At 45.1% G+C, this 21,165-nt stretch overlaps 1 protein-coding gene across 1 annotated transcript in view; it reads right to left on the reverse strand.

Annotated features, from left to right (window-relative positions):
• Window positions 1–21,165, reverse strand: part of VWC2L (von Willebrand factor C domain containing protein 2-like) — a 52,652-nt gene that overhangs the window by 18,101 nt on the left and 13,386 nt on the right. Inside the window, exon 2 of the mRNA XM_009285128.1 lies at window positions 15,633–15,762. Coding sequence (XP_009283403.1) covers window positions 15,633–15,762 — 130 coding nt within the window. The remainder of the gene's footprint in view (window positions 1–15,632; window positions 15,763–21,165) is intronic.

Raw genomic sequence — 21,165 nt, forward strand, 5'->3', positions numbered from 1 at the left:
ATAAACTCTGTCATCTTTATTGAAGGTATTTCTCAGCTGGAAAATTTTGGGAGAAAAATCAGGATGGGTCCTGTGAAACCTCAGCAGCAGAATGACACGAGGGGGACAAATAAATGGGCTTCACACCAGCTCTGTTTGATCTGGAGCAACAAAAAGAAGGAAAACGTCACCCGTAATGCACAGGCTGCCTGTCTGTGTTAAGGAGTCAAAGTATCAACCATGACTTTGTGGCTGCCGATGTCCCAAGTGTGGGGTGTTGCTCTGCCCTGGAGGTCCTCTCCTGGGGTGCACAGCCAAAATCTTTGATGGAGGCAGCTGATTTCAGCTGAGAAATGTAGAAACTCAGCAACCACGGGGTAAAATGCACAACTAGACACTACAGTGTATCAGACGTGTTATCGATGCTGCCCAGGGACGTGGTGCCTGCACCATTTGTCAGGATTACCTACCTGATGCTGCCAGAAAGGCTCCCCTCCTATAGGCAAGGGGTCAGACACTCACTGCTAGCCCCTCGCCAAGAGGTTACCTCCTCCCAGCGTGACGGCAGTGGGGGTAATGCTGCAAGACCGGGGCGTAGCACACCCCACAAAGACAGCAATAACACCTTATTAAAAGGTGCCATTACTAAAAGGACATCAAAAGGTGCCATGCCTGCAAGCACCGCCAGACTCACTGCTGCTTTGACCTTACCAGTTGGGAAAGTTTTGGACATAATGAGCTTATGGGGGGGATTTTATTTAATTTTTTTTTCCCAACAGATTAGTGGAAAACAGAAAGCCAATGGTATGTAGCCCCTTTCCTGACCCCCATGGCAGTGACCTGCCTATTAAGGCATAAAGTGATGGAGAACCATTGGGTCTATATTCAACCAGCACATGCCATACCTGGTTTACTGCAGACTTCCCTATGCCAACATTTCGTGTACCAGCGCAGGCCGTGCCTAGAAAGCCTGGTCCTCAGTTGGGAGGACAAAATGCACCCATTTCCTTGATGCACCTTAAGCATCACCTTCACATCTGGCAAATCCTATTCCAACAAGGAAAAGCTTTCAGACACCACTTTGAAACCCCGGCGCATCCAGGGGACTGGGAGAGCCCAGCCTGTTTGCTGGGCACTGGCTGTCCTGGCCAGTCTGACGGTGCCTATCAGCATCCCATGTGAACCTGCTAAGCGCGGTCACTGCCGCTGCTCCCAATTAGCCAGCAGGTCTCCTCTAATCTTGTCTCTGGCTACAGGATAGCCGTGGCACTTTGTTTAACCCATGGTTAGGAGAGGAGTTTCTTGCTTGATCACACGTGAACCCAAGGAGGGAGAGTGCAGGCAGCACTTCCCTGAGACGGAGAAAACAAGCAAGGGAGAAGGGGCAATGCAAACTGCAAAAAACCACTACTGCATGCAACACAGGAGCAAGAAAAGTCTTGGTTTTGTTGCTGGGGGCTTATAATCCCTTCCTTCGAGGCCATTCCCCTTCCATCACTGCTCCTCGAGCCTTTAGATCCATAGATATAAGTTAGTTAGGCTAAATCTGTAAAGAAAAGTAATATCACCTTTATTTCACTGGTTGACCTGCTTGGGAAACCCAAGCGACCATTTGGCAGGGAAGTCCTTCAAGTACAAGTGAAACTGTTCAAGAAGGGGCTCTGGTAGGTTCACACCGAGCACCGGGACAGCTGAACCAAGCACAGCCCCTCTGTGTTTCTCAGTCCCTTACTCAGATTTTGGCAAGACCTTTTTGGCAAAAAATGGCAGCAAACCAAAGGAGGCAGAGCAGCAATGTAGGGTGTGTGTGCAGACCCTCCCAGCCTCCCTTCACAGATAAATGCACCTGGGGAGGACGACTGGCTGTAACTTCACCGTTCAGCCCAAGGGGTAGCGCCACCTCACAGGGGCGACGGCAGCAGCATCCCCTGACTCGGAGGGCACGAGGCCAGCTTATACAGGTGCGGGAACTGGCCCTGGCTATTTCTCGCTTGTAACAACTTCATTATCGAGCTGTTAGAACAAATGAGAGAGGGGGGCAAATCCTCAGCTCCTGAAAAAGCATGGGTGTTTCCCTTGGAGCAAGGCAGCCAGGCCAATTTACACCAGTCTTAGGAACTGGACCACAGTGTATTTGCTCTCTAGGGGGGCACAAATGTAGCCAAGAAAAACCGTGGTTTCTGTACAAAACATAGCAAATACATCTAATTATTACTATTGTGGACAGGTTTCAATTTTTAATCACAGTTTTCCAAGTCCTTAATAATTACTGTTTGACATTTCCTGTAATACATTTCTTTTTTGTTTGACACAGCTTGTAAAGTCACTGAAACTTCTCTCTCACTGCTTTCCCTGTGGCATGGTGAGGGCACCAGAGCCTCACGCACATCAACGGCGGCGTGTCAAACAAAAGCAAGCTAAATTTGTTCATTAATAGCTGGTAGCCACTGCCCTGATCTGTAACCATCGGGCAGGTCTGCGACTGCTGTGCTGTCAGGAAGGGGCTGGTGCCCACACCACCCGCGCGACTGCCAGCCTCTGCTTGCTGGGAGATAAGGGATGACGCATCGGATGCTGCTGCGGACCTGGTTCAGATGAATAATCCTCATGCAGAAGGAGTCCCTTGGACGTCAGTGGTGGCTGCGATGAGTCAGAGATCAGAGAACGAGGCTTTTCTGGAAGGAACACCCAACGTTGGCTCTGCCCTCATGAAATCAAAGCCTTTGACTTGCAAACTGAGCTGGCTCGGCACTGAAATGCTGCATTGGCTGCAGCGCATTCCCCAGCCTCTGCTCAGATGCAGCCTGAGGAGCTGATGGGGGTTTATTTACTCCCCATTTTTTGTAGCCATTTCTGTATGCAGTGAGAGCTGAGAGGGGACTGCATGAAAGCACGCTGGTATTTTGGTTCACAAGACAGAAACGAGGCAAATGCACTGACCTGAGCTAATGAGACTCAGGGGTACCGAAGCAATACTGAAAGAGGGCTCTTCCACCCGCACCTCGTGACATTTCCCATACATTTCAATCAGATGAGAAAGTGCAATTCAAGGTGCTATTCTGCAAATAGCTAAGCCTGCGGGCCTGATCCTGCAAGTTGCGGAAGGTTTCCCGAGAAGCGCTGGGTGCCAGCAGCCCTCTCCAGCCAGGCGTGGAAGGTGGTGGCCCCAAAGGCATCTAACCCCAGAGGAGTATTTTAATCCCATCCTGGACCTGACTACTTACCCAGGCGAGGGTGAGAGCCGAGCAGGAAGGACATTTCCCATCACAGTTGGAGCTATCTCTGCTATTCCTCTCCCACTCAAAAGGGGAGGAAAAGTCAAAGTCGCAAGCACTTTTTGGGTTTAATAAAATCAGAGCAGGTTGTCTGAAATAATTCATTGGGCAAAAAGCCCCTTCATTTCTGTCCTCCCTATTTGAAATGTTCCAAATGATAAAATAAAGATCTACATCCAAAACCATGTCACCTCTCCACCCTCCCAGATTTGAGTCAGTTCATTTTGAAAGCATTAAAATGGGGCGTCTGATCATTTCAAGGTTTCTTCCCGACCTTTTTTAACTTACAAACAGCCAGTTTGCTATAATTGGCCTTTTTCCCGGGGGCGTTTCAGTGAGTCAGCATTTTCTGACCAACATATTCCCATCTTTTTCAAATGTGCTCAACCAGCTGCAGTGAAAAAAGTCTGAGCTTTGAAAGGTCAGGGAGAACTTTGTGTGCTCATCTTCACAGAGACCCATTTCTCTCAATAGATCCCTGTGCAGGACATCAGTAGTTTTCTTTTTGGTACATCAGCTCCTGCTCCATTTATTCTAACAAACATGAGCTTCCCTACCACCACCAAACTCCTGGCACAAAACATTTTAACTGGGACAAAAATATGGCTTACTTTATGTAAAATGAGTTATACTAGTTTACATCAGTTGTGGGACTGGTCCATATCTAGTTTTTTTCTTAAAACTACTTACTGAATTCCTTGTGGCAATTACGGTTTCAGAAATGGGTACAAGTGGAATACGTACATTCTAGAGTTTACCTGGAAAGAATAAACCTGGGGAGCCTCCATGCACAAGAAATACAGTATTGCGCACATGGTGTAGAATATGTGTGACGAGGATGTAGGAGCTCTGGGATACCTAAGGGGCGATTTGATTGCCTTTCCACCTTCCTAGGAGATGAAATCTAACTTGCAGTCGACATCTTTTGCGCAAGAATAAGGTTAAATCATATATACGATTAGATCACACACATCCTGAGTGCACTGCGGACAGGGTAGATTTCACTGGAACTCTGTTTGTTAGATAGGACTGACAGTCTGTGGTGTTTTCCATGCTGTTTTGAAGGGGTTTTAGCCTGATTTTTTGAGTTTCTACTATGAGCAAATTCTGATTTTTATGGTTTTAAGTTTCAAGAACTTGCATATAAAAAGAAATGATAAGGAATACAGGCATGCCTACACAGGGCTGCTAAGAGTGACCATGTTTTGCAATGAGACCCACCTAGTACACACCTACATCCCAAAGGATAGGTTCCTTCAGTCCAGCAGAAAAGCAGTATGTCCTCAGGACACAGAAGTTAGGAGGACCATGGGGCCATCACTGTCTTTGCTAATGACCTACTGTATCACCTGGGGTGCATTGCTGCCCTCCTCCCTGCCCCCTCTCCTCCCCAGTCCCTATTTCAGGTGTGAGCTCCACACCTCAAGTCTCTACACATGAAGTCTACTGGTGGCTTAGTGCTTCTGGAGACAAAAATGATAAGGGTTAAGAGTGCAGTGGCAGCTTTTCTTGGGGAGGGACTCAGAGAGCGCACCCATACTGCTAAATAAAACAGGGCATAAGACTCTCCTCTGGCTCTAATGTCATGTGGCAAAGACTGGCCACATCCACACCACCCAGCACTTCCCCTTGGACCTCCTGCAGACCCCAGGAGGTGCCCTCTTCACCCTAAGATGTAATTATTTTGTGTGCATTTCTTTGGACTGCTTGAGCTAGCAGGGGGGCAGCCATGCAGCCCAGCAGGGTGATAGTCCCTTAGCATCAAGGATGCTGTATGTGCCTCGGGGTTGGGGTGAAGACACGGCTAGGCACTGGAGCACACAAAGCTTGCTAAAACAGCGCTGGCTGACTGCTGTGACTTAGGTGTGCCACCCATTACAAAGTGTTAACAATCAGGGTCCCATAGGCAAGTGCTCTGCCCAGCACTTGCTGGGCACTCTTTAATTTAACTGTACCAAAATGGCCAGAGGTGCGAGGAACCGAACCGCACCAACCCAACCAGCCAAAGCAAAGAAAGCAACATCCTCTCCTCTTTTCCACTGGGCTTTTATTTCCTGATGACCAAGCCTAAGCTCTTCAGTCTTAGGTATGAATTCAGATCAACATTGCAGAAGGGTTTTCTAAACACAAACACAGAAAGCAAGAAATTACCCCCAACCAGCCAAGCTCTTTGCAGCCTGTGCTGCAGGAATTGAGGCGAGAAGAGCCTCATGCTGCAGGAGCGATGCCCTGGCACTGAGCTCGTAGACCCGCACTGAGAGCTGAAAGCACCCGTGGAAAGTCAGAGCACGAAGACAGCTAATCGAGAGGGAGAGGGGTGGGCCAAGGGGGTAGAAGGAAATGGATGCTGATGTTTATGGGCAGAAGAGCACCTCTGGACAACAGAGACTGGCAATATCTGATGGCAGTCTTCGTGCTGTACCAGCCTCAAGCCTGTCCTACAGGAACCTTCTCCAGGCAGCATAGCTCAACCACTGTCACATAGCAGTATCGCCGCCACGTATAAATAATGCTCTTTCACCCTCACCCAGATGTGCTGTAACAAATTGTGGGTCCCTCTGGCAAACGATTCCACAAAACTTGCACTTCTTTTCATTCTGCCCAGGAGATGCGCTCCATCAGCAAATCAGGGATAGAGATGAAGAAAAACGCACTTTTTAGTCTGTCCAGCCGAACTGATTGGTGAGTTGGCAAGCGTAACAGGCTAGGATGATGTGCAAACATACAGTAATACCCAGAATGAGGTTACTGCACTGATTTCCTTCGCAGAGGTGCGTAGGTGTAGAAGAGACAGAAGGCTGCAGCTGAAATGCAGGATCCTACCAAAGAAGCAGAGAGGATGGAGATGTAGAAAAGGCGGAGGGAAGGAAAGGAAGCGGGAAGAGAAAACTTCTAAGTGCCTTTTTTAATTCTAAGTTTTCTCAGACTTGCTTAGCTCTAATCTTTAATTCATATTTTCATTACAGTTTCTTTGCTCTGTAAAGTCTGCATTTCATGTAAAAGGAGCAGCTCAAACATCAATTATTTGACATAAGTCAACCCCTTGTTAAAGTCCTCTATTCTACATATATGTAGGCTCCAATAAAAGAAGCATTAAACATTCATTAAATTAGAAATACATGAAGACAGTGTCTGCCACTCTTCTCACACAGATATGCTTAATAATCCCAACCTTCTAGAGCAGCAAAAACCAAACCCATCTCTAATCCTTTTAGAAAGCCTGGCCATGCAAAACACCGCAGCCTCCTGCAATTTGCCTGTGAGTCACCCAGATATATTAGCTCTTGCAGGTCAGATCCTCAGCTGGAGTAAATCAGAGTAAAACAATGCTGCCAGCGTTACGCCAAGTGACATGGACTCAGGATTTGGCTTTAGGCTTCTCTTGCAGCAAAATGGTTTACAGCAATGTAATTGGATAATAATGTTACTTTTGGTCTTTTCAGTTACACCAAGAATCTGATCAGGTCGGGAACAGCAACATCATGCCTGCTTTAATTTCTGTGCTGCCCAGGCTGCTTGTGTTCTGCAAAAGGAACCTGGTTTCCCAACCTGAATCTAGGAACTTTTCCCTCCAGAAAACTCCAAACCCAACCCTTCCTCTACAATATACTATCATGATGATAGTGGATCTTGAATTACCACTGCCATAGGCTTGTGAACACAAATATTAGCAACATTTTCCCAAGGGGAAACAATCACCGGTGAGCAGATGCTTCTTCATAAATATTTCTGAGTTTAAAGAGCAATGCAAACCATGTAACATGTTTCCCACATCTCTGTGAGCTGTGTCCGCTTAATGAAAGCTTTGGAGCAAGTCCCATCCAACAAATGACTTCTCACAGTCCTCCCCGACCCTTCTCTTTAGGGTGCTTCTAGTCATTAATTTTGAACTCTGCTGGGGTGGAAGCATGCCAACATGGTTAGGACCTGGGGTACAAATTCAGGATAGTGGCTTTCAGCTCCTGCCTGGCCTTCGGCTGTCTGGCAGAGTTTTCTCCTGCCTTGTTTAATATGTGAACTATCCTTTTCTTGCTTCCTGGGCAGAGGAAGAGACCACAAATGCTCGGGAAGCATTAGCGGACCTGTAAGTGTGCAGATGAACATGTCGGGTCGAAAGGGGCTGCTGTCCTGCTGGCGCCCTACCGCAGCACTCTTTGAATTGAGCTTTTCCCAGCAGCATCCCTGTCACTCTGATGCTACACAGTGCAGCAGCTACTGCTTTGTGTGAGCACTGAGTTGTGTGATAGAGTTAATCACATTAAGAGCTGTTCAGTTCATGTCTTTTTTGTTTTCTGAAGGCTTTTCCTCTCCCTCGCCTCTTTTAGTCTCTCCTTCTTCTAAACTTCAGGAGGTGGCAGATTCAACTCAGCCCTCCTTGATGCTATCCAGCACCAGGATGGCTAATTTTGGAAGGTTTAACCTCTATATACCTTTCCAAAGCTTTTCACCATTATTAGATGACTCTTCCAACAGCTGTGTCCACAGGGAGCAGGTCACAGTCTTGAGTCAGCAGGGCATTTAAGCATCTGGATAATCCAACTGCTTGAGATTTCCAAAAGCAATGGAGAGGCTAGCTCTTGACAGAACTCTCACCAGCAAGTTCAGCATCTACGTGCCTTTAACCACTTGGCCCAAAGTGATGGAGGTGAACGAGCTCCACTGAAAATCAATTTCAGTGAAATGACTTCTTTTTTCAAGGATCAGTAAAGCAAGTACTGAAGTATTTTGTCAGGTCGGTGACTGCCTGGTCCAAATATACCACCTTGTTTTCAGTCTTGATCTTCTACCAGCTTTTAAATCAATCTTTTTTTCCCTCTGTTGGTAATCAAATCACTCCTTTAATTGAGCTAACAGAGCACCATAGTTTACATTCCTGCTGGTAAACACAAAGAACATTAGCCGACAAACAATCAAAAACGCATCCTTTGTAGTCTCAGGAATTTTCTTTTGCATTCAGCTTTCAGAAACCATTGATTTTCATAGCTGGCCACGAAGCCTTGGTGCGCTGGGCTCTGCCATTGCAATGTTAAGGCGGCTTCTACAGGTTCTGCAAAAATGGAAGACGACTCCTGATTTGGGGTGGTATCTCTGCATCAGCACAGCAGTGCTAAGGAGTCGGCTGTGAAACAACCACCAGCCCCAACGTGCTGGGCAAGCACTGCCCAAAGAAGAGCAGGTCCTTCCTGTGACCCCTCAGCCTGCCATCTGAATGGGGTGGTGGTGGTGGGGTCAACTGAGTACCCAAAAAGCTGGTTGGCTGCCATGAATACTTCATCCACCAAGAACGAAGGGTGATGCGGCTATGCTACGCTACCGGCTTCCATCTCCGGGACCTATGAAGAGGATCATGAAGTCCAGCAAAGTCCGGTGTGGGGGATACATCTTCTTGGCTGGTCACATTCAACTTGCATCTGCACAATCAATCAGCATATTGCATAGACTTTGACTGAAGGGGTTTTAACTGCAATCTTAAAATCTGGCCATTTCAGGAATTCCTGAAATAAATTAGAAGAGGAATTTTATTTAGTTGTTTTTTCTAAAGGAATTTCCCCATGGCACCAAACCACTGTTTTCCATAAAGTAAATGAATATGAAGTCTTCTCTTGTCCTCTTGCCACATTTTCTGTGTCATCTTTTTCCTGCAACAGTTGTATATAATCAAATGGCAGACAAAACATCCTCTCCCTAAAACCTTCCTTTTTTTCCTCAAACTTTTAGTAATTTTTTTCCACACTTCATCATTGATTTTTTTTGTCACTGATCATGTTAGAAGCAGATGCTTTCCAAAACAATGACCTGGAGATTCAGTGATCCAAATCTTGCAGTTAAATAACAAGCTATATTTATGCAATAAAGCACAGGTAACTTAATATCCAGGCACTGGATTATTCGATATTAAAATCTTGGCACTTTTCAAGATAGATAGCCAATAATTTGGAACAATAGAGACCACGTGGGAAAGTTCTTTTTGTCAATATTGGTTAACAACTTGCACCTGCACCTAAAATACAATAAATAATTTACATTTATATGGAGCCTTTTGTTCCCCAAAATCCCGAAGGGTTTTGCAAAATAAACACATCGCATTGCCCCCCTCTCCCCCCAACCTGGGCATTGATTTGGTTGTCTCGCTGATTCAGAAGGAAGACCCCTGGTCATTGACTGCTTCGCCAAGATCTCTTTCTGTGGCATCTAGATTTTCCTGGGAGGTCTACCCACCTGAGTGGTAATCAGTATTAGCCTTGCTTGATTTATGAAAGTAAATGAAGTTCCTGAACCAACTTTCACTCGGTGTGTGGCTGGGCAGAATGGGAACAGCCTGGCCTGGGGGCTGCCTGACCATGTCCTGGCAGTAACTCCCCCCGTTGTCCACAGCAGAGCTTTTCCGAAGGGACACCCCTTTGGCCTCTGGGGACTTCCAAAAATCTCCTCCTTAGAAAAAAGGCATTTCTACATACCACTTGCTAGGAAAAGGCAGCCTCGAAGGTCAGCCCCTGGGTGTTGTTCTACACAGCGGCGTGCAAAATTCACTTAGGGACATGTAACGCATATTTGTTTGTTAAAGGAAAGGCTGCCGTTGGCTTCGACGGGCTGGGAAAATCCTTGGGGGTTTTCTGGGCAAAACATGCTGTGTTACAGAAGGAACAGGCTGGGGTGCAGAATGCTTATTTCAAATTAACTCGAATGAAGAAATAATGAGCAGCAAGTTTATATTCTCAGTAAATTAAGAGTGAAGCTTAGGTAAAATGTGGCTTTATATGCATGGAAATAAATTACTATTTACTTGCTTTTGTGCTCATGCCCTCAAAGATGAAGACATTTGTATGGAATTATTAATATTTATAGCATATTACAATAAATACCCATAAGAGCTTTGCCTGAATACATGCTATTTTACCAAGGTAAAATCTGTTGAAGGTCAAAGGGATCTTTTACTTGTGTGTGGAGGGCAGGATTAGACTCTTTACTTTGAAATCTGTATCAACTGTGATAATTTAAAACTTTAATTAAAGACTCAGTGACAGATTATCTACAAAACGTCTTCCTGCTGCCCAGTATTTCATCATGAATGTCTCCAGAAGCCCACGCTAACATGAGTAAGCACACTTGCCAGGAAGTATTTCATTGTGGACATGTTAGCTTTTATCTGTCTTGTTGGGTAACAAATTCTTTTGTTGAGGATTGGTGGCAACAAAAATTAAATTAAAAGCAAAACCAGACCCCAAACCAGAAATCTATAATGCTTATTCTGTTCATCCCTCAAGAAAATGAAAGTGCCAAGGCAAACCCTATTTTAGCAATTGCGTTAATGTATGTGTAAATGGGTGAAGGCGCCTTTGAAATGCTCTGAAAAGAATTTCACACTTTAGAGAGGAGAAGAAGTTAACAATTCTACTGTGGCATTTATTGGAATTTCTAAATTAATTTCCCCGACACAACTGTGCCATAAAATCCCCCATGATGAAGAATTTTTGCTAATGTTGAGATTATTTTTGGATACAATTCTGAGGGAGCACTTTGTAAAATCAGGAGAACACTGGTCACCGGGAACCCTGTGCTGCCCTGCCCTTGCCTCCACTCACCTCCAGCCTTTCCCCGAGAAGCTGCAAGGCTGCTAATTTGAAATTGCACCTGGTTTTTCTTCCATAGAGCAGCAAATGGGACGGATGCACAAGTGGCCTGAAGCTGAGCCCCCTTAGAGCAGTGGGCAAAGATCAGTGTGTTGCTAACTCAGCACGGCATTGGAGAAAGGACCTCCAAGGCCACCTGGGGACTCCCTGCTTAAACACATCTACTCACACCCCCAGAAAGGGCACGTTGGGAGTGGGTGGTTTTGGCTCTGAACAAACAGCACTGGGCAAGGTGAAACGCAATGAATTTCTCCCTTTGTGCACAGCAGTAGGTGAGAGCTGTTCTGAGCTGGCAAAGAAGAGGAACCCATTTAATCTGGATCACAGATTAAACCAGATTAAGAGATGCGAGTGATGATACAGTGGGGATCCCCCTCATCCCTGCACCCTGCATCCTTGCCAGACCATGTCCAAAGGGTTGAAGGAAACATAAAGAGCAACCTCACAGCGATGCATAAGGAAGGGCTTTAAAAACCACACGTCCCACCAATAATGAGGCTCAACCCGCAGCAGTGGATGGACTTATGGGGAGGGACAAGCAGAGGTTTTGAAATGAAGAGTTCAGGGTCAGGTGGGAAGACCCAGGGGAGGTATGAGTAACACCACACAGGCATGTCTACAGCCCTGGACACAGGAGGATGCAGACCTCATGGGGGATTTTTGCTTGGAAAGACTTTGGTGTAAGCAGAGTGGATGGATGTTCTCACTGAACTGCAGGAGAACCTGGGGGCAGGAGGGATAGCACAGATGGTGGCAGCCACGAGCTTGATTTTAACAGTGATAGGCAAGCTTTAGATCTTGCAGAGCAGAGAGTTAACAATAGCTGACACACTTTTGTCTGGAGAAGTCACAATGACTAGAAATAACAACTCGGGGCCATAATTCTGCGGTCTGTCACTACCAGGAAACATGAAATCCAGTGACCTTTCATCTCCATGACAGAAATGCTGCGCAACACCTGGAGCCATCGCGCTTAAAATCCACTCTGACAAATTGGACGATGGGACATGAAGGAGAAAACATCCTCTCCCTCTCTCACTCCCAAATTTTAGCCTCCCAGTGAACTCTGCCTGCTCTGCGTGTAATGTCGTATCCCCTGCTGAGCAGAGCCAGCTTTGCATGAGCTACACCGCATTTAGCAAAGCACAAGATAACAGTTCTATTTCTTTTGACAATAAGGAGTAAATCTCCAAAGCCACTTGTTCAGACTGCTCTTAAATGATTGTAGAGGGAGGGAAATTGATATTGGCTTTTTATGAATCTTCATGTCAGGTATGTTAGAATCAACAGATTTTTGCATTAACCTCACTGCTTCACAGCACTTTTGCCCTTGGCAAGACATAATTAAGAAAGGCATGAAAATCTATCTGAATGTATAGAGAGGAAATTACTCTCCCATTAATGGCAGCAACAGCTAAACAAGCAGGCAAGCCACGCTGCTAGCAGAGTGCAGCAAATGATGCAGGGCTGTGTTTTAACCTAAAATGAGGATTTTCCTTACCAAAATTTTAAGGAGTGGCTTTTGAAATGGGGATTTGCACAACATGTTGTTCTGGGGATTAACTTTTTTCCCTCAACCGCTGTATCCCTTGAGCTCTTCTGTTTGCCAGTAAAATGATGACCACAAGGACTGAGACTAAGCTAAAATCTTTATATCACACTGAAACATGGCACTGTAACTGTCTTCACCACTTTGGTAGAACGCAAAAGCTACTGGACGGAAGGAACAAAACGAATAAATTTAAAAAAAAGGGGGATTTCAGCCATTTAAGTGCGTCTGTCACCTTGTGTTATCTTCATGCATTTGTGAAACTGAGCTTTAATTGACTGGCTGCAGTGGAGAGCTGAAAGATAAAATCTTGGTCTCAAGGTGAACAGACAGCTTAAAACGTTGCAATCCTCATTCATTAGGATGTGTCAGAGGGATTCAGAGGGGGAAGAGACACAGCAATGTCTGTTACTTTTTCACATGAAGTTCCCAAAATGTAAGAGGGAGGCGAAGGGTGTGCGCCACACTTGGAGCCACGTCCAAGAGCAGTAACAAAATTTGTTCATCAGATTCCCTGTGACAACGGAGACTACCTTGGCGCCTACTTATTTCTATCACTTCATGAATTATTTAATTTCATTTGCGAAGGATAAAACCGAAACTACAAGCATTGGCCAACTATTAGCCAGTCAGCTCCAGCTGCAGCAGGAGGAGCAGAAAGCCCTGCCAGCTGGGGGGTCTCACATCTAAGCCCTACAGCCAGGCTGGAACGCAAGGAGGGCTTGGGCTCCTTTCCACGGTACCCCCCATGCAGATATGGTCCTCGATCCCAAGGAACAGCCACATCACGGCACCGCCTCTCCCCTTCATTCACCACTGGCTCAGAGCTGTGCTGCAAGCCCCGGTCTCCCTGGCCCCAGAGACCAGGATCCCCAAGGCATGTAAGCCGCACTTAAAAGGACGGTAAGAAATACTTCCCTGCGTAAAACAGGTTTCAGAGAACTTTGTATCTGGAACAGATGAGTGAAGAGAGGAGTGGAGAAATTTGGCAAAACCATGGAGGAAGCCTCCTGGCTTCTAGTTGAGGGTCCCAGTCACTACACTGTGCCCTGCAGCCCCTTCAGCAGGTGGCTGATTTTCCTTCTGTCCTCTTGTCCTCACTCCCATCAGTACGAGCTGCTTCTTTCCCTTTCCTCCTGGTTATCTGGACACCCTGCCTGTTTTTGGAAGAAAGATGCTGCCCTTCACCACTGTCAGAGCTGTGCTGCAAGCCCCGGTCTCCCTGGCCCCAGAGACCAGGATCCCCAAGGCATGTAAGCCGCACTTAAAAGGACGGTAAGAAATACTTCCCTGCGTAAAACAGGTTTCAGAGAACTTTGTATCTGGAACAGATGAGTGAAGAGAGGAGTGGAGAAATTTGGCAAAACCATGGAGGAAGCCTCCTGGCTTCTAGTTGAGGGTCCCAGTCACTACACTGTGCCCTGCAGCCCCTTCAGCAGGTGGCTGATTTTCCTTCTGTCCTCTTGTCCTCACTCCCATCAGTACGAGCTGCTTCTTTCCCTTTCCTCCTGGTTATCTGGACACCCTGCCTGTTTTTGGAAGAAAGATGCTGCCCACTCCCGGTCACCAGGGATGTTGGGGACTGCAACACAGAAAGCCACCGACCCCCAAAGTGGGGGAGTCTGGTTACTGGGGGAAATGGTCATGGTGGTGAAGGGTTGGTAGGCAAATCCAGCAGCTCCTGGACCTGTATGAAGCCACCTTTGAGTCTGCACTCCTGGGAAGCCTGAGCGATGCTCACGGTTTGGATTCATGTGATGTGAACCAGATGGGAAGGAATTGGCAAGTGCTGTCACTGTAAATGAGGGGGATTCAGCATGGTACCCTATAAGCGATGGGAACACAGAGGCCAAACACACATGAGCGGCATTCGTTCAGGTGTAAATGAGTCTGAGCTACGGTGACAGGCATGGCGATGGCCACTGTTACCCCTCACAGTCATCAACCCAAGACATCAATCTTTCTGAGTGTGATGGGAAACCTCATACTGAAGTGCAGCAGGCTATATGCAAAGGTGGTGGATAGAGTTGGTTAACATACCTTTTCTCTGAAGATCATCAACAACAAACAAATGAAATTTCCTATGATCATTTTCTGCTTTTCAACAGAAACATAAAACTCTAAATGAAAACCTTTTAAAATATTTTTGAGTAAAAATCATGGTTGAATATAAACCTCAGGATTTCAAGTAGTATTTTTGGTATAATTTTCCAGACCAGTCTTAATTTTGCCAATTCCTTTAGTAAAAATATTTTGCATTTTCAACTGTTTGCTTTTTTCTGTCCTAAAGAGCAGAAAATGTGTTGAAAATGTTATTTCTTTGTAAACATTTTCAGTTAGATCCAAAAGCAATCATTACTCTCATCCAGCAGTGGTGATGTATGTAAGAGGAAATATATATGGGTAGTGAATTCCAAACATGAGAAGATGAGTCTAGGAAGCCATTCCTTATATGTTAAGAAAGCCATGAAGAGCTTTATGAGAAGCTAGCTCACCTCTTAATCTGTCTTCATATCTACATTAGGAGAAAGGTGCTTTTCCAGAGACATAAGTGTGTACAGGCTGCGGTACAAGACCAGGGAGACCTTCTTGGAAACATATTTCTTTTCCAAAGAGGTACTTTCAGTCATCCCAAAACCTTTCTTGAAAGTATTGCTAAATCCGACTCCCAGTTCATGAAATCGTTTCAGCAGGACAATGAGGGCCACCACTACACACACAGACTCCAGCACACAACCTACAACATTACAGGCTTGGTGGGCGTCTTACTGGCCCCAGTGGGAGTTTTGCCATTGATTTTGGTGAGTTTTCTCCTGGTCTTAAGTAATAACCATTGGCTTCTTAATTTAGGGACAAAGACTCTCTCTTTTATTATATACTTGATTTCATGTTAGACTAATTATGAGAAAAAAGCAAAGATATCAAACAACTATCACCAGTACCAGCGCTCAATCCTATAAAACCTTACTCAAGTCAGCAATCCCATCAGCTTCAATGAGAGGACACAGACCATGAAGGGCAGCCTTAATTTTCACAGTTGTCACCTTGTAACTGAAGCCGACATGCAAGGAGAAGTAACAGCCCCAACGCCGGCCTGTGTCGATGGAAGCAAACCTCCTGGCAATGCATCAGTAACAACATTTTAATAAAATGTTTCCTTTATATCTCTTTGTTAAAGCCAATACAGTACTTTCTTACCATTTTTGCAGACAGGACAACACTGTTCTGGTTCATAGACTGGGTTGACACACTCAGGAACTGCGCAGTCTGCTACAACACAGTGAACTTCATTGCTGGGCTCGCAGCGACACCATTCGCATGGCGAGGGCTAGGAACAAATCTAAAATTAGCCCATTTCCTCCCGTAGCTCACAAGTTTGCAACATTTCTATCTTGCCATAAGATAAACACATCAGCGTTTAATACCTCTTGACTGCATTCATTCATCATGGGTAATACAAATTAACCTATAGGACAAAATAGCAACATTTGAAATAGGCAACTAGAACATTGCAAAAAACCAGTGAGCATGATACTTGTTTTCCCAGAGAGGGTGCGGGGTTTTTTAGCTTTTGTCAGACTTCAGCTCCCTTCATCAAAAAGACTGAGCTGAAACTACTAGGTTGTACCTCTGCTCTGCTCATCTGTTGTTATCTTACACACTTGGCCGGCAGCAGAGCAGGATTTTTGGAAGATCACGAGTGGTGGTTCCTCCCAGGAAGGGAGGACAGGGTGATTTTCCAGGTCATACTCATAGCTCGTAGACCACCACTGCCAGCAAACCCCAAGCTGTCGGAAAGGTGCTGCTGGGGTGGCCTGTCCGGCCGCCAGCCTCTTGATATGCTTTCATTCCCGCTTTTCAGAGCAGAGGAAAATAGTGTTGTTCTTGGAGGGGCAAAACCATTTTATTCTGTGTTTGTACAGCACCTGTATCAGGGGTCTGTAAGCACTCCCATAACATAACCGTTAGGTCTGGTCCTGGCCCCACTCCAGCCTGTTTCAACAAGGTTTGTAAGCAACTGCCTCATACAGAATATGTAAATAATTAAGAGCCTGAATAATTCTGCTGGCGTCAGGGAGTTCTGGATTAAGGCACCCAGCTAAATGGTTTCATTTCAGCTCCATCAATTCAAACAGCAATCTCTATCTACCTCCAAATAGTAGAGAGTTGTCACTGTCTCACCCTTTGAAAAGCTGTGGAAATCTGTTGAAAAATAGAAAGGCCAGTGTTTTAAGGTTCCCAGTGTCCTTATGTGAGTGCAAGTCTGATGAAAGGACAACAACAGAGCTAAGAAAGGAGAATAAGAGGAGAATTTGAAAGGAAAATAACTTCCTTTCAGTACCTGTAGGTTCAATACGTAACTCCCAATTCCTCAGCAACGGTAGGTCCATCACTAACACTTGAACGAGTAAATGTGGGTATTGGAAAAAATTCCGCTTTCTGTTGCATTGGTGGGAATCTGCAGCAATGGGAATTCCTCCATATTAAAAAAAAAAGTGAGATACAAAGGAAAGGAGGAGTCATCCCCATGTGTTTCAGACCCCAGTGATGCATCACTCATTTCTACAAGACAGATACAACCTGTGAGCCCTGGTTCTGGGAGGTAAAAAGCTTTTCAGTTCACCTCTAAGAAGCTCCATATGTCTTGAGTCAAATAATTTATTCCCAGGAAATTCATTTCTACCATAAAATGCACTAATTAAAGCTTCCCTTGCTTTGTCTCAGCGTCTGCAGTCTATAATTCCCATCACCTCTTATTTGCTCACGGCTTTGGAAATTTAGATAAAATCAGCACTCCTTGAGCAAGGGAAGAAGTCTGTGGAGGTGGAATTCCTCTCTCTAATTATCTTTCCTCATTCAATCCTGCTTTGATTTCTGTCTGAAGCACCAGGAATCTATATTCATTTGACTGACATTTCTTATTCAAAGCTATTTAATAAGAAGAAACAATACAGAAGAGAATAGACAGAACTATTTGCTGAGGGATCAATAAGAAAATTGCTGCTTTGTTTTTACTCATTTTAATCGCTAATTATATGGAGCAGTAGAACTAGATCTTGTGATTTGTGGAGGCTTTCACTGACGTATCCTTCAGGACTTGTCCCCATCTTAACTACTACAGTGGCTGCAATGGACTGCAGCCCAATCAACAGCTTAAAGATGGTCAACAAAAGCAGAAGATCCCCCTGAACGACTCTGCAACTGAGTAAATGAGACATGACATACACATCTTTTGCTTTTGCATTGTTGGTCTAACCTGAAAATGACACTGTAATAAACCACAATGTTGCTTGACACTGAAAGCAGCTTTTCAGGAAGGAAGAACCGCACACGATTAAAGAAGGAAAGCACACCTGGGCAGTACGAGGAACAAGCAGCCAGCAAATGAAAAGACTGCTTTTGCATGGATGACAAGACTTTTCTCAGCCACCTCCTCTTCCCCATCTTATCATATTCAAGGCACCTGGTCTTGCCTCTAGGATCTTCCTCTATCTGACTACTTTGTTCACGTGCCAGTGCCCCTTACTGTGGCTCTTACCTCCATGGGTGACTCCAGCCTTCCTGTCCACTTATTTTATGAATGTCTTGGTACTTTCTCCCATGGGATGTGCTTTGGGATCTGATTTGCAAACCCCTGCCCTTTCAGAAAGGACTTTGCCCCAAGCATGATGATTGAGCATCTTTTTACTGTTGTCTGTGTGCTCTGCATCCCTGCTATTAATTTCCCTGGAGCTACCCTTTTTGTGGAATAACTATGGGACATTGGCCAAAAAAGTCCTCTATTTATTTACATAGGCATTATGTAGACCAAACGGCAAAATGACAAACTGGGAATCAGTGAAGAACGGGGAACCAGTGAAAGATGTCCCAAAGCTTTTTTTCCCGATTCTTCCATCTACCTCATTTGCTCTTATTTTTATCCAGATCACAGCAGTTACTCTTTTGTGGTCAGTGGTGTTCCCACACACATGCTGCTGCTTCGCTTGCTCTCTGTCGCAGTGCAAGTACTGCTCATAATTAGGAGCGTTTCAGAGGATCCAGCAGGCAGCTCTGTCAATCTTTGCGAGTCCCAGAATCTGAATTTAAAGATTTATCCCCCATGGAAGAGAGGAGGTTTACACTTTTGTAGCCATTGAAGTTCAAACACCATCTAACACCAGTGCCTGAAAAGAAACTCTTATCCCTACTGAAAAACAAGGTTGAAAAAATAGAGGGTTTCTGAAGTACAAAGGAGAGAGGACACAAATCAGAGGCTATGCCATTCCCACATGGACAGTGCAAACGCTTTATTGGTGTCCCTTAAACTGATATTCTAGAAAAAGTGTTAAGATTAAAGGATCATAAAAGGCTTGGGCCAGAAGATGGTTTATTCACTCCACCTGTCCAAGGCTGAATAATCTTAGAGGACTCTCTAGGGAAGGATTTGTTAGGAAGGATTTCAAGAGATGTTGGTGCAGAAACATTCTTCTCACCATTGTCCAAAAGGAAAGGATGTTCATGGTGCCCAGTCATAACATGGATACATGTCCACACAACTGCACGGTCCCTTACTGTTCAAGGTATGTTTTAAGAAATGGACCTATCATTAAAACCAGAGGAGCAAACTGGGTCCTTTTATAGAAGGTATCAGTACAGCATTTTGACTTGGGAAAACTAGTGCAAAGCACCTGAAATTCTTTTTAGCCAATTTTCACTTACGACAGGGGTGAGAGCACTAACCCTCAGAACTAGTGAAGAAATACATTCTTTGATATTGTTGTCAGTGCAGGGGCCAAGTTGAGCCAAGTTGGTGGGAAGCAGACGTGGCCAACATCTAACCACCATTCAAGGGCTTTTGAGAACAGATGAAGTAGGACACAGAGCACAAAGGACCTTCTCAGTCTCAGCACTGACCTTGATTCACCTCTCCTTTGGCCAGTCACTTCAAAGAGACCAAAGAATCACAAGGGTGTGGACCCTAAACACCCCTGTTTATAACCACACCTAAGATCACGGCCCAACTTCTATTTCTCTTCTGGACTATTGATCTCAAGGAGGACTGTGACTGCAGGTTTGGCTGGGAGGGCAGGTTCATTCCCTGCTTGTTCCAGGGGATGGCCCCGTCCCACACAGCGGGGCGGCCGGAGGAAGGAGCCAGCATTCATCTGGTTGCGTGGCTGGAAAACCTTAGTCTCAGGTGCTGTCAAATGGGAAACATCTGCAATCAGCAGAGTTTGTTAACAAAGAAAGAGGGAAGGAAGATTAAAACAGAGAATAGAGAATATGCATGGCTAATAAAGATTTTATGTGTATGAGCACATAATGATAAACTTGATAGATGATATGAACAAACAAACTAAAAAGGCAGCAAAGGAAACAGAATGAAAAACAAGATAGATACACCCTGAGCAGGGGAAATCGGGAAGCCAAACAAGATGTGGATACCGTATCTCCTAATCTTCACTCTCGCTCCCATACACACCAGCTTCCCACCATTTTCACCCTCTTTTTGGAAGCAAATGCCAGCACATGTAGGAGTTATGATTGCTAACATCATCCAGGTACTTCTCACAGTGATAAGGGGCTCCCTGTCTTACGGGCTTGGGCACCGCGTGGGTCCTTCTTTAGTCGTCTACTAGGTTTCATAAAACCACAGATATTTTGTACCTCTGAGAGGTCTACAGCTGAGGGCTCCAGCAAGTCCCCAAGTCATCCAGAAGGACTGGTAGACAGAAGGAGATTGCATGATCAAACAACTCTTCAGGAAAATAGCCTAAAATACTAATTCTTCCCAAACTTAAGGGAGAGGTGGAGAAAAGAAAATGGAAAATTGAATTCAAAACTCAGTCTCTAAATCTACACTTTTATGCTTCTCTACAGCTGAAGAGATCCAATTCAAACTTTTTTTAGACCAAGGCAGCTGGTAAAATCACACAATAACCAATACACAAAACTTCAAGTTTTTAGGAAAGATCTTGCAAGAAGCTTCTGCAAGACCTAAGCTTTACTGCATCTGAGCCATCTCATTTAGTCATAGAAATTCTCTTGCCCCAAATACTTACTGAACCTCACCTGTATTTCACCCTTATCTCATGCCTTGTCCACAACTACAGCACCCTAAGCCACCTCTCTGCTGCCCCAAATATGTGAAAGACTTTTCTATAACATGTAGATTGCCTTGCAAAAGCTTATTACTGAGTAGTAAGTATTCTCCTTGAGTGAATGGAAGAAGCATATATATATATATATAAAACATTACACTGCAGCCCTCCTCTTCCATGCCTCCAATACGGATTTCTCTGTCTACACGTCTGCTTGTCAATCACACTTAGCTGCTTCTACACAAACATCTCTAGAGAGGTGGAAAGGGAGTGATTTACCTAAGACAAACGAAAAACTCTGAAGATGACATATGATTGATACTTTTTCTTTACCTGTTTGTTCTGTCAATCAGAAGCAATTTTCCTCAGTTTTTGCTCTGCTGTCACATTCACCAGGCTAACTGTGGTTTCTAAGCGCACTCATTTCAGTCCTATATGTGGGCTGTCACCCAGCTCAGAAGACATCTCAGGCCAAGTTTTAAGGCTGCAGCCTCCTGTGATCAGCTGTGATTAATCCAGCTGGCTTCACTCAGACTTGGGGTTTGAGGCTTATACCCCTCTGGAAAAACAGTGCCCATTTTCCAAGCAGCCTTCTGAACGCAAAGTGCTATTTGGCACCTATGTATTTCAAGAGCCAGTGGATCTTATAT

Source organism: Aptenodytes forsteri, unplaced genomic scaffold (assembly GCF_000699145.1).
Source record: "Aptenodytes forsteri isolate BGI_AS27 unplaced genomic scaffold, ASM69914v1 Scaffold264, whole genome shotgun sequence".
NCBI classification, from domain to species: Eukaryota; Metazoa; Chordata; class Aves; order Sphenisciformes; family Spheniscidae; genus Aptenodytes; species Aptenodytes forsteri.